This window comes from Panthera uncia, chromosome B1 (assembly GCF_023721935.1).
Source record: "Panthera uncia isolate 11264 chromosome B1, Puncia_PCG_1.0, whole genome shotgun sequence".
NCBI classification, from domain to species: Eukaryota; Metazoa; Chordata; class Mammalia; order Carnivora; family Felidae; genus Panthera; species Panthera uncia.
The window spans coordinates 158,071,626-158,085,764 of record NC_064811.1 but is presented as its reverse complement, the minus strand read 5'-3'; the positions used below and the strand labels follow the sequence as shown (position 1 = coordinate 158,085,764).

The window sequence follows — 14,139 nt, the reverse complement described above, 5'->3', positions numbered from 1 at the left end:
AAAAGGTCAAAGATATACTTCAAGCAAACTTTCCTTAAATAAAAAATTTGAAACAATACACTGAAAAGTACACAGAATTCAGGAATAACTGATAACAATTAAAATTGAGAAATATTCTACTAAAGTTATTGGGTGTCTAAGATAAAGAAAGAATCCTATTGGCCTATGAACAAAAAGAAAAACAAAATCATATTGGGCATAAGGGAGAAAAGCAGGCTGGCTTGACAATTTTTATAACAGTATTCAAAATTTAAAAACTGAAGAACAATGTCTTTATTTTTTTTTAAGTGTTTATTTAAATTCCAGTTAGTTATCACACAGGCAATATTAGTTTCAGGCGTACAAAGAGTGATTCAACACTTCCATACAACACCCTATGCTCATCACAAGTGTACTCCTTGATCCTTATTACCTATTTAACCCATGCCCTCACCCACCTCCCCTCCTGTAACCATTAGTTTGTTCTCTATGACTAACAGTCCGTTTCTTGGACTTTTCCCCTTTTATTTTATTTTCCCCTTTGCTCATTTGTTTTGTTTCTGAAATTCCACATAGGAGTGAAATCACATGGGATTCATTTTTCTCTTACCATGGTAAATCACATGGTATTCATCTTTCTATTCTCAGCATATTACTCTCTAACTCTATCCATGTCATTGCTAATGGCAAGATTTCATACTTTTTTAATGTCTGAGTAATATTCCATTGTATATATACATACTACTTCTTTTTTCTTCTCAGATATAGGATTAGGGTTAGGGTTTATGGCCAGTGTTAGGGTCAGGCTTAAGGTTAGGGCCAGGGTGAGGGCATGTTCCTGGTATCCTGCTGTTTAGAGAACTCTCCAGAGGGCTCAATTTGGAGTTAGGGCTTTGGGGTTAGTGTTAGGGTTAGGATGAGGATGAGGATTAAGGTTTAGGGTTAGGGGTTGGGGATTAAGTTGGAGTTAGGGGTTAGGGTTAGGGTGTTGGGGGCTAGCAGGTTTATATTAACTAGAGAAGATGTTACTTGAACTGATGGTTTATATTCAGTGTAGTTTCAATAAGATATACACAAGGCTCTTCCCATATGCTTCTAACATATGTTTACAAACACTTATATCTTAATGAAAAAGGTGTCACTTGAAACATGCCATAGAATAGGTCTATTCCTACATGCTTTTACAGATGCATTTACAAACACATATAAATCAATGAAAAAGATGTTACTTGAACAATGGTTTATATACAGTGCATTTTCAATGAGGTAAGCATACGACTATTCCCATATGCTTTTATGTGTATGTTAGAAACTTTAATGAAATATGATGATACTTGAAAACTGAATCTACAGAGTGTGGTTTCACAGTGTTAGGCATACGACTATTCCCATATGCTTCTATGCATATGTGAGAAACTATAATGAAATATGATGATACTTGAAAAGACTGATTATACACAGTGTGGTTTCACAGCATTAAGCATATGGCTATTCCCGTATGCTTCTACACATATGAAGAACTATGTTTTTAGAAAATCTTCAGGAAAAAGTGTAGACCCTTGTATTTCATCCCCAACAAAACTGTTATTCAAATATAGAGGCAAAAGACAGGTATTTATAAGCAAAACTCAAGGAAAATAGCTCACCTCCACCTGTCACCAAAGGCAGAGAAACTTCTTCCATCAAAGGTACCAACAGAGTTAAAGGTTAGTTGTGGATATTAAACAAACTTAAATACAGAATAAGGCTAATAAAACTGTAGAAGTCTTAGTTATCCAATAGGGTACAAATGTTATTAAACCATGATGATATAGACATAACATATATAATAATGTCAGGCAGTGTAGCAGAAGAGGAATACCATAAGTGCATTCTGATTTCCTTACATTTATTGCAATGTGGCCCCCCAAAAATGTGACTTAAAGTTTAAAATCAAGTTATAGAAGTAGAAACATACTGTTTAATGGTATAACAGTGTATAATAACTAAGATTTAAAATAACCACAGTCATGTAATAAAGGGGAGAGCCAAAAGTGGGAAGAAGTAGTAAGATATTAATTTTTCTAATTACTTACAGTGAGGAATCACTATTACTGCCTAAATAAAAATTTGAATCTATTATGTAAAACATTATAAATATTCCAAATTAAGAGAAGAGAAAACATACACAAAGGCACCTACAAAATAAACCAAAAGCCAGATTTTTACAATGAAATACTTTACCAAAACAAAAGTATGAAATCAGAAAAGTATGACAAGATCAAGATCTCAGAAGTTGTAAGATCAAAAATCTCAGTTTTATCAATAAATGTAAATAGGATAAAGCAACCAACTAAAGAAAATCTTCAGACTGGATCCACAAAATCAAAACCCAACTACTCAGACCTTCTATGGAATATTAAACACTTGCTCTAAGCTAATACTTATTTTTGAGGACCTAAAATATAACTGGTTCACTTCAGGAAAAGACATATGCTTATAAGAGGACTGGTGATACATGAAATTTAGGTTCAAATCTGTGAGTTTACTCGTGGGACTACACATTTATCCTATCATAATCTGACCAATTACAGAAGAGTATGTGTAAATAGATATAATCAATATCTTATGTAATCACCATCTTGCCTTCCTGACCCATAGAATGAGAACTATCATGGTAGGAAGTCTGTGAATATCATAATGCACCATCACCAAAACATTAAACCAAAAGTTTTTCTAAATCCAGAAGGTAGTCCAACCCTGAAAAGAATTGAAATACACAAGAGCAGTGATTCCTATTATTTTCCTATTTTGTTTGTTTGATCTGTGCAGATTATAAGCAATAGAGAAAGACAAAGAATTGTCTTAAGTTTAATCAGGTGATATAACAAATATTGTTTATAGTAAAAAATATTGTTCCAAATATAGTCTCTTTACTGAAGCAAAGCAACACAGGCATTTGCACCTGCAAGTAACCCCTGATAGAAAAAGGTGTTTTCTCTCTCCCAATAAGCAGAAACTTTCCAGGAGCAAGTAAGTCTGCTTAACAGTGAGAACAATGTGGGGCGCCTGGGTGGCGCAGTCGGTTAAGCGTCCGACTTCAGCCAGGTCACGATCTCGCGGTCCGTGAGTTCGAGCCCCGCGTCAGGCTCTGGGCTGATGGCTCGGAGCCTGGAGCCTGCTTCTGATTCTGTGTCTCCCTCTCTCTCTGCCCCTCCCCCATTCATGCTCTGTCTCTCTCTGTCCCAAAAATAAATAAAAAACGTTGGAAAAAAAAAAAAAACAAAAAAACAGTGAGAACAATGTACTTTCACCATCCATACTGCCTCAGGTTCTTGAATCATTTCTAGTTCTACTTCTTCCTAGACTCTAACATCTCACTATCTTTGGTAAGGGGAATAATAATTCCTCTCAAAGATGTCCATACTCTAATCCCCAGAACCTGTGAATATGTTAGATTACAAAGCAAAGTATATTAAGGTTGCCAATAAACTGACCTTAAAATAGGGAATTTATCCTGGATTATCCATGTGGTATTAATTTAATCACAATAGTCCTTAAAAGAAGATGAATGGGGGTAGAAGAGAAAACCAGAGAGATGGTAGTGTGAAAATAACTCAGCCCAATATTCCTAGCTTTGAAGATGCAAGGTAGAGGGCCTAACCAAATAATGCAAACAGCCATTAGAATCTGGAAAAGGCAAAAGGAAGCAGACTACTATAGCCTATAGAAGAAACACAGCACTTTCAACTCCCTGATTTTAGCCCAACGAGACCCATCTTTACAAAATTGTAAGATAATAAATTTGTATTATTTAAGCCACTAAATTTGTGGTAAACTGTTACAGCAACAATAAAAAATTAATACATCATCTAAGAGACAATTATTCTAGAATTCTGGAATGAAATTGGACCACCATCTCAAACTATATACAAATATAAACAATACATACAAATATAATCTGAAACCATTAAACTCCTTATAAGAAAAAATAGGCAGTAAGCTCTTTGACATGGGTCTTAGTAATACTTTTTTGGATCAGTCTCCTTGTACAAGGGCAAAAATCCCAAAAATAAATAAATGGGATTACATCGAACTACAAAAAATTTTATGCAACAAAGGAAATCATCAATGAAATTAAAAGGCAACCTACTGAATGAAAGTAGATATTTGCAAATCATACATCTGATAAGGGGTTAATATTCAAAATATATAAAGAACTTACACAAGTTAATATCTAAAAAACAAACAAACAAACAAGCAACACAATTAAGAAACAGGCAAAGGGGCACCTGGGTGGCTCAGTTGTTGAGCATCCGACTTCAGCTCAGGTCATGATCTCACAGTTCATGCGTTCGAACCCCACATCAGGCTCTCTGCTGACAGCTCAGAGCCTGGAGTCTGTTTCAGATTCAGTGTCTCCCCCTCTCTCTGCTCCTCTCTCTCCCCCACTCATGCTCTTTCTCTCTCAAATAAACATTTTTTTTAATTTACAAAAAAAAGAAAAGAAAAGAAATGGACAGAGAATTTAAATATACATTACTCCAAGGAAGACATACAGATGGCAAACAGGCCCATGAAAAGATGTTCAACATCATTAATCATCAGGGAAATGCAAATCAAAACTACAATGAGATATCAATTCACATGTGTCAGACTGATTATCAAGAAGACAAAAAATAGTATTCTTTTTTTTTTTTTTTTAATTTTTTTTCTCAACGTTTTTTATTTATTTTTGGGACAGAGAGAGACAGAGCATGAACGGGGGAGGGGCAGAGAGAGAGGGAGACACAGAATCGGAAACAGGCTCCAGGCTCCGAGCCATCAGCCCAGAGCCTGACGCGGGGCTCGAACTCACGGACCGCGAGATCGTGACCTGGCTGAAGTCGGACGCTTAACCGACTGCGCCACCCAGGCGCCCCAAAAAAATAGTATTCTTAAAAAAAATAAAATTTGAACAGATTGGAATTTGGATGATCTAAGAAATTTTTGTTAATTTTTAAGGTGTGATCATGATACTATGAGATTATATTTCAAAAGTATATTTTTTGTCAATTAGCAATACATACTGAAATATTTAGAGATGAAATGATATGTCTATAACTTGTTCCAAATAATATGAGAACAGAAAAGCAGAGGAACATAAAAAGAATTGGCTAGGAATTTATAATTGTTGAAGCTGGGTTTTTTATACTCTTCTACTTCTGCATTTATTTGAAATTTCCATAATTAAAAATAAAATAATAACAGTAGAGGCCAAATAGTAAAGTATCCTCAAAGTGTTATTGGAAAAATAACTGTCAGTCTGAAATTCCATATCAAGCTAAATTGCCATTCAAGAGTGAGGGAGATATAAGGATATTTTCAAGTGAACAGACATTTTGTCACTCAAAATTTTTATGAAAAATCTAAGAAAGGAAGAAGTGCTAGAAACAAGGTAAGCAAAGAAAGCAGTAAACAGTGGATAAATCTAAGCAAACCTGACTGAGGAAACAAACAGTAATAGAGATAATGACTAGGAAAATAATAAAAGTGGCACTAAATACTAAATAACAATAATATGTAAGAAGATGAGAGTGGTGTCTGACAATTTTCTATTCTCATTGTTGGAGGAGTTAAAATGGCAGAAAAGTACAGCTGTATTGAGGTCAGAATACTTGGAACACCCAGGAAATCTATCCGCGGAGTTACAGAAAAATCTCCACAGGTGGAGGGAGATAGCTTGGCAGGACTGAGCTGTGTGTATGTGAATTGGGGGACATAAAACAGAGTGGGCACAGAGGGGAGGGATCCCCTTCTATGGAGAGACAAAAGGGAAAAAGAAGGTGTGGACTGTGGTATTGTGTTAGGACAAGAGAAAAACCTCTGCAGATCAGGACTGGTGAACAAGAAATACAAAGAGTGCCACTCTCTGCTTTGCAAACAGCCATAGGAGCTGAAGATCAGAGTTTTCAAAAGCACTCCTTTCTCCAAACTGGAAGACATGTGCACACTTCCGGTGGGGAGGGAAGCCGGCCTGGGGAGCAGTAGTGATCTCAGGGGCACACTGGGAGAGAACAGTCCCCTCCCTTGAGTACTGTGGGAAGAGGGAATATTGCCCCCCAAGGAAAAACGACCCTGCAGGCGTCTACCTTATCAGCAGGGCTGAGTGGCAAGCCCTCAGAGTGGCTTGCCCCTGAGTGGCAAGTCCCAGAACAAGGTCTGGGACATGCCCACTCCTTTAAGACCTCCGGTTTTGAATCCCAGCCAAGCACCCCAGAATGCACCAGAGAACTGTGGGGCAGGACAAACCAGCCACTAGTGCTACTCTGTGAGAGCTGGCTGAACAGCGTGGTTTGAGACACAGGGTCTGGGGAGAGACTGGATGTCGCCATTTTTCCTCTCCCTCACCAACATGGTGAGGCTTCGGGGAAGGGGACAGCTGCCCCCAGTGGAGGCTTGGACCTGCTTACACCAAACCCCGCCCCTCCATGCCTGGTAACTGCCTATCTATTGGAGTGAGACCAACACTGATCAAACCAGACAGCCTCTTCTCCAGACCAGCACAGCCACTGGTCCCAGGTACCAACAGACAACTGTACTGCAGTTTTGTATGTTAATCTGTTGCTCTTTTCTCTCTCTCTCTCTCTCTCTCTCTCTCTCTCTCTCTCTCTTTACTTTTCTTTCCTTCTCCTCTCTTTTCTTTTTCTTCCTACCCTCTTCTTTTTTTTCCTTTGGAATCAGGCTCATAGTTTCTGATTTGATTTTTGGCCAGAAAATCTGCTTTGTCTGTTTAATCAGGCATTTTTACTCTATTCTTTTTACACCTTTTCTATAGCTCCTTCTTCTTTATTTTCCTTTCTCTCTTTCTTGATTAAGTCTTACAGTTTCTTTGATTCTCTGTGTGGTCTTTTTTTTCACCCCTTTCATTTTTCTCTTACTATGGGATCAGGTCCCCTGCCCTTTCCTTTTTTCCAGGATTACTTCAATGAGCAAATCAAAGCACACCTGGTGGAAGGTTTAAACAATCCACCACTATGAGTAAGGAAAAGCTTTGTAAAGACAGACCAGTGGGATAGAGCAGCCAAATATGCAACAGCAGAGCGCATGCAACATACTCCAAAAATACTGCCTGAAGTGCCAGGCCCTGGAGAGTGTATGGCCCCTTTTTAATACAGTAGTTTTCACAGGTTCAGAACACATAAAAAGCTATTAAAACATATAAAAGAAACCTAGCCAAAATTATGAAACAGAAGAATTCTCCTCAAAAGAAATTCCAGGAGGAAAGGACAGCCCGAGAGTTGCTCAAAACAGACATAAACAATATATCAGAACAAGAATTTAGAATAACAGTCATTAGACTAATATCTGGGCTTGAAAAAAGCACATAAGACAGCAATATATTGCTACAGAGATCAAAGATGCAAGAAATAGTTCACGATGAATTAAGAAATGCTATAAATGAGATGCAAAATAAACTAGATGCAGTGACAGCGAGGATGGAAGAAGCAGAGGAGAGAAGGGGTGAAATAGAAAATAAAATTATGGAAAATGATCTGAAAAAAGAGGGAAAGGAAATTACTAGACCATGTGGGGAGAAATAGAGACCTAAGTGATTCAATGAAATGAAATAATATCCATATCATAGGAGTTCCAGAAGAAGAAGAGAGAGACAGGGAAAGAAGGTTTATTTGAACAAATTATAGCTGAGAACTTCCCTAATCTGGGGAAAGAAATAGGCATCCAAGTCCAGGAGGCACAGACAGCTCCCTTCAAAATCGACAGAAACAGGTCAACAGCATGACATATCATAATGAAACTGGCAAAATACAAAAGTAAAGAGAGAATTCTGAAAGCAGCTGGGGACAAATGGCCTTAACCAACAAGGGTAGACAGATAAGTGTAGTAGTAGAACTGTCCACTAAAACTTGGCAGGCCAGAAGGGAGTGGAAGGAAACATTCAATGTGCTGAATAGGAAAAATATACAGCCAAGAATCCTTTATCCAGCAAAGCTATTGTTCAGAATAGAAGGAGAGATAAAGGCTTTCCCAGACAAAGAAAAACTAAGGAGTTATGATCACTAAACTAGCCCTGCAGGAGATCCTAAGGGGGCACTCTGAGTAGAAAGCAGCAAAGACTACAAAGGACCAGAGACTTCACCACAAGTATGAAACCTGCAGATAATACAATGACACTAAATCCATATCTTTCAATAATCACTCTGAATGTAAATGTACTAAATGCCCCAATCAAAAGACATAGGGTATGGGGCACCTGGGTGGCTTAGTCGGTTGGGCATCCAACTTAGGTCATGATCTCATGGTTCATGGGTTTGAGCCCCGCATCAGACTCTGTGCTAACAGCTCAAAGCCTGAAGCCTGCTTTGGATTCTGTGTCTCCCTCTTTCTCTTTCCCTCCCCTGCTCATGCTCTGTCTCTCTCTCTCAAAAATAAATAAACACTAAAAACAAAAAAAGACATAGGGTATCAAAATGGATTTAAAAAAAAAAGACCCAGTTATATGCTGCCTACAAGAGACTTATTTTAGACCTAAACACACCTGCAGAGAACCATCTATTGTGCTAATGGATGGCAAAAGAAAGCCAGAGTAGCCATACTTATATGAGACAAACTAGATTTTAAAACCAAGATTTTAAAACAAGAGATGAAGAAGGTCATTATATCATAATTAAGGGGTCTATCCATCAAGAAGGGCTAAAAATTATAAATGTTTATGCCCCAAGTGTGAAGCAACCAAATATATATATATATAAATTAATCACAAACATAAATAAATGTCTATTGTCATTGTCTTTTTTGGAAAAAGTAACAGTCTTAGTTCGGACTTTTTTACATTAAAATTAGAAATACAAAACACATAAGGCTGGAAATGAGATTTTTTTAAATGGTATCAAATAAAAAGCATGATATATAGAAAGTATAAAATATCATAAACAGACTTAAATACAAATATCCTTCCTGGACAGCTGTATGGCTTTTTCAGTTTACTATCTGCATCTGGAAGTTTCAGGGCCCAAGGGCTGTTTTAATTCTTAAAAGTAAAAATATTTTTTAATCTAAGTTTGAGGTTCCTTTGCTAATATACTACACTCAAAAACTTAGTAGTTTCTCATCTAGTTGCTTTCTGTATAAGTAACACACATACAAAACTTTTTAAAGTCATAATTTTCGGGGCGCCTGGGTGGCTCAGTCAGTTAAGCGTCCAACTGCAGCTCAGGTCACGATCTCACGATCCGGGAGTTCGAGCCCCGCGTCGGGCTCTGGGCTGATGGCTCAGAGCCTGGAGCCTGCTTCCGATTCTGTGTCTCCCTCTCTCTCTGCCCCTCCCCCATTCATGCTCTGTCTCTCTCTGTCTCAAAAATAAATAAACGTTAAAAAAAAATTTTTTTAAGTCATAATTTTCAAATCTGCTTTATTTCTTTGCCTTTTATATTCTGGATACTTGGCCCCTTTCAGACAAATGATTTGCAAATACTTTCCCTCATTCTATAATTTCTTTGCCTAACTCCTATTTCTCCCTCCCTCCCCTCTCATCTCTCTCTCTTTCTCTCTTTCAACTAAATGATGGCAACCTTGACTCTGTCTGGAAAAACATATGTCCATACCCTTAATTAGAGCTCTTCCCTGAGTAATTTTCTCTATGTGGGAGTTTTTACTGACACTCTGGTGCTCAAACCTTTCTAAATTCCATTTCTTACCATTTGGAATCTGGAATCACTTTTTTAAATCCTGAAAGGCCTTGAATTTCTGGATTTATTCCCTATCATTTCTTCTTACAAACTGGCCTATTGTTTCCTGAGATTATATCCTTCTCTTAACACTTTGCCAAACTTGGGTAATGAAACTGACCTCCAACTGCAAAAAAATAACATACCATTATCTAACTTCGGTAAAACGCAGTCATACAGTTTACTATAACTTTATGAAATATACTATGAAACATTTTGTAACTTCCTAACATAGATCTCCATTTTTCCAGTTAGTTTCAATTTTTTGTCATCTACTATCCATTACCTATCATTCACTACCCAGAAGCTCAGACATCTATTTTAAGTTTATTATGGCAGCACACCACTTCAAAGTTCCAATTTCTATATTGGTCAACTTAGCCTGACCAGGCTATGGAATGGTAATAAATAAAACATTGAAATGTTAACACAATAAAAGCTTATTTGTTTTTCATGTAAAGTTTGGTAAGGGTCACCAGGAGCTCTCATTAAAGTAGTGACTCAGAGATCCAGGCTCTCTCCAACTGGTGACACCATAAACTCAGCTCATGGCTTCTCAGGTTACTGTGGCATCAGAAAAGAGAGATGGAAGGATATCAACTCTTAATTGCCTTGATCCAAAAATTACTCACCTCATTTCTTCTCAACCTCATGAGCACGAGATAGTTAAAATGACCCAGTCTGAATGTTAAAAGGACAAGAAATATGGGCAAAAGATAGATACTCAGTGAACACTAAAGAACTGCCACATAAAAGGATGGAAAATATATATTTACAGAAAATACTAGCCAAAGGAAAGTTGATGTAGCTATGTTAACATCAGCACAAATAGATTTTAATGGGGCAAAAAAGCATTATTAGGAATAAACAGAGAAACCAGAATGAATGAGAAAGAATGAAGCTGAAACTCTACCTCACAGCATATATAAAAATTAAGTTAAAATGGATCAACAACCAAATTTAAGAGATAAAACAATAAAATTCTTAGAAGAGAAAACAAGAGTAAATCTTCATGACTTTAGATTTGGCAATGGATTCTTAAGTATGTCATCATAAACATGAACAACAAAAGAAAACATAAATATATTAGATTTCACCAAAATAAAAAACTTTTGTGAATCAAAGGACACTCACAAGAAAAGTAAAGATAGCCTACTGAGAGAAGATATTTGTAAATCATTTGTCTGAAAAAGGTCTAGTCCCGAATATAAGAAGAACTCTTACAGCTTGACAACAAAAATAACCCAATTTTAAAAACAGGCAAAGGACCTGAACACTCATTTCTCCAAATATATACAAATGGTCAACAAGCACATGAAAAGATGCTCAACATCACTAAACAGTGGGGGAATTCATATCATAGAGACATATCCCCTAGGAAGACTATCATCATAAAAAAACATAAAATAACATGTTGACAAGAATGTCGAAATTTGGAACCCTTGTACTCTGCTAGTAGGAATGTAAAATTGTGCAGCCACCATGAAAAACAATGTGATAGTTCCTCAAAAAATTAAAAATAGAGTACCATATGATGCAGCAACTCCTCTTCTAGAAATATACATGCAAAAGAAGTGAACACAGAGACTCAAACAAGTACAAGTACACATGTGTTCATGGCAGCATTGTTCATAATAGCCCACAAGGAGCTGCAACCCAAATATCTATCTACAGGTAAACAGATAAACAAAATGAAATACGTATTTATCCACTTTTATTCCACACAACAGAATACTACTCGGCCTTAAAAAGAAGAAAATTCTGATACATGCTACAACACAGATGAACGTTGAGGGAGTTATGTGAAATAAACCAATCACAAGAAGAAAAATACTCCAGAATTCCAGTTACATGAGGCACCTGGTATAGTCAAATCCACAGAGACACAAAGTAGAATGGTGGTTTCCAAGACTGCAGGGAGAGGGGAAAGAGGAGGTTAGTGTTTAATGAACAGTACATTCTATGCACTGACACGGGATGGCAAGATTCAGAACAGTAGTGTATAAAAAGGGGAGGAAAATAAGAACATACCTAAAATGTTTGCTTGCATCTAAACCACCTCTAATATATGTTAAAATTTTGTGGATTCTTTATACCGTTCTTTGTACCCTGCCATAATGGACCTCTGTCACTGTCAGCACAGCTGACACAGAATTTTTTTTTTTCTTTGACAGCAGGACAAATTATTGTCATAGGTATGCCGGATTAGCTATGTTGGAACAAATGGTACGTGAGGAGAATCAGGTTTTTGTTTTTATTTTTGTCTGGATTTTGAGTGGAATTCAAGAAGATTCTAGGGTGCTTCTGAGTACATGATGTGTTGGGGCAGTTTTGTGAGGTGGACGACACACCTGCAGGAAAGGCTGCCCCCAACCCACGTTCAGAGAGGAAGAGATTTGTCCTTGAGTTCACTGAAATGACCTTCCCCTCTCGGAAGTCACTTGTCTATCCCAACAGAACGCCCCCTAAAGGCCGGGTTTCCAGGCGGACCGGCCAAAAGAAACCAGAAGGCAGATCTGAACCGAGTTGGGCCACCGTTTGACAGAAGCAGGAACTCGTTGAAAGAAGGAAAAGAAACACCTTCCTCTGCCCAGACCCAGTGTACCAGGGTCTCCGCTGCCTTACCAGGTCCTGATGCCAGCAAGCCGCGGAGCCCAACAAGCAGCAGCATTAGGAGGAACATGGTGTGGCTTTGGGGCTCCGACAGTGGACTGGGGCGGCGGCCGTTGGGAGCGCTCTAGGGTCGGCGCCGCGGCCGCTCACACGCGCGCATTCGTGGGGCGAAGATCTCGCGAGGCCGCTGCCACGAATGCTAGTCGCCCGCAGCACGCACCCACCTGGCTCCCGACCTAAATCCCGCGTGCCTGGCCCGAGAGAGAGCCTGCAGCTCCTCTGAGGTTGTCCGGACGTCTCTTCGCGCCTGCGGCGTCGCAGTCGCTGTCCACCACTAAACCTTTCTCTTCGTGTTAACAGACCTAACAGATCTAACGCATTAATTGAACTGTACGCTGTTTTGTATCACACACTTCCAGATGTTTTGAAAAACGTGCAGTACTTTCTGAATTTAAAACTATATGCACGCACGCACACTCATATTTACTAAAGCTCGGTTTCTAAACAAACAAAACAACAACAAAACTAGCCAGATGTGTGAAAGACATTCCAAGAAAGGGATAAGTTTTGGTATCTCTGAAAAGAGCTTGCTGTGATTTTTTTTTTTTTTTCCATGCCTACTGCCCAAATGCGCTGTGTAATCAGGCTGTGTCTACTTTTCTTCCAATCTGGTTCTTCAACAGGCCTTGGCTAGAATTCATGTGTTAGCATTCTCTTGTTCACGAACTTCTCAGTACAGTGACTACTCATTCATTCATGTAGTCAACGAGTTGGAGGAGATTCTTAACCATAGTTGCAGTACTTATGTTCCAGTAGAAAAAATTTCTAAATTCCAAGCCCAGGCTGCCACCTATTTTCTCTTAACCCCCAATGCTTTGGCCACTCCAACTTCTGGTCTTTCCTGAATAAAAATTGCCTTATTCCCTGGGATACAATGTCTCCTCCCTCTCAGCTTCACCTCCAGTCTCTACCTATATGCACTATCTTTTAATTCTTTTGAAGTCCCAAAGAATGAATTAATCAATCATACTAAGTAACAAAGAGGCACACACAGACTAAAAAGCTCCGTGGAAACCAAAAAGCACACTTAGAGAATTACATCGTAAATTGCCATTTGAGATGCGATTTTGCAGAGGCATAGGACTTCAACAGGGCCATCTAGGCCTACAAAAAGAAAAATATGAGCAAAAATAAGGCAAAAATCTACACCCAGCTTGTATCTCAACAGAACAGCCAAAACTAGACTCTAGGCAGTAGTTGAGCCAAAAGCTGGTTTCATCTTGCTTCATAGTATTAGAAGAAAAATTACAGTAAGTACTTAGACTTGTCAATTAGTGGTATTTTCAATGAATTCCTGGTTTATTGGTTCTCTTCTTCAACCTTTCCTGTTTCAATCTTTAATAGAGCAGACTTTATATTATTCTTACTGTGTATATAGCTCTCAACGTAACAGTTTTATGTCCCATCCAGAACTTATATATCACAGTGCCTAATATGATATCTGCAAGGTGATCAAGTTTCAGTAAACATTTATGGAATTCAATAAAATCTGATTTGTGCTTAGAAAACCTGGATTGTGCTTAACCATATGGTTAAAGACCCAAGCAACTGCTTAAGACAAAGAGAAAATGCAATATCCTGAGCGATATAATTTTGTGAACATAGTCAAACAGGGATAAAGTTACATATAATTTATCTAATTATTAAAATGTCTTTATCAGATATTAAAGAAGCCCTTTAATATTTGCAAATTTTGAAGTGATATTTATGGCCAAGAAATTTTACAATTTTAATAGCAATCCAGAATAAATCAAGGCCAAACCTAAGTGAAAAACATGTA

The 14,139-nt window shown here is 38.0% G+C and overlaps 1 protein-coding gene across 5 annotated transcripts in view; it reads right to left on the bottom strand.

Moving 5' to 3' along the window:
• LOC125923826 (disintegrin and metalloproteinase domain-containing protein 32-like) overlaps positions 1 to 12,724 on the bottom strand; it is a 181,006-nt gene extending 168,282 nt beyond the window's left edge. The window contains exon 1 of one of the 5 annotated variants that reach the window (XR_007458172.1): positions 12,312 to 12,721. Coding sequence is in view for 4 of the 5 variants with exons in the window: in XM_049632438.1 (XP_049488395.1) it covers positions 12,312 to 12,369 (58 nt within the window). In the remaining variant the exon portion in view is untranslated. Of the gene's footprint in view, positions 1 to 12,311 lie in introns of all 5 variants that reach the window. The other 4 variants (XM_049632438.1, XM_049632437.1, XM_049632436.1 and 1 more) reach the window with 4 other exon arrangements.
• Between the last annotated feature and the right edge of the window lie 1,415 nt (positions 12,725 to 14,139).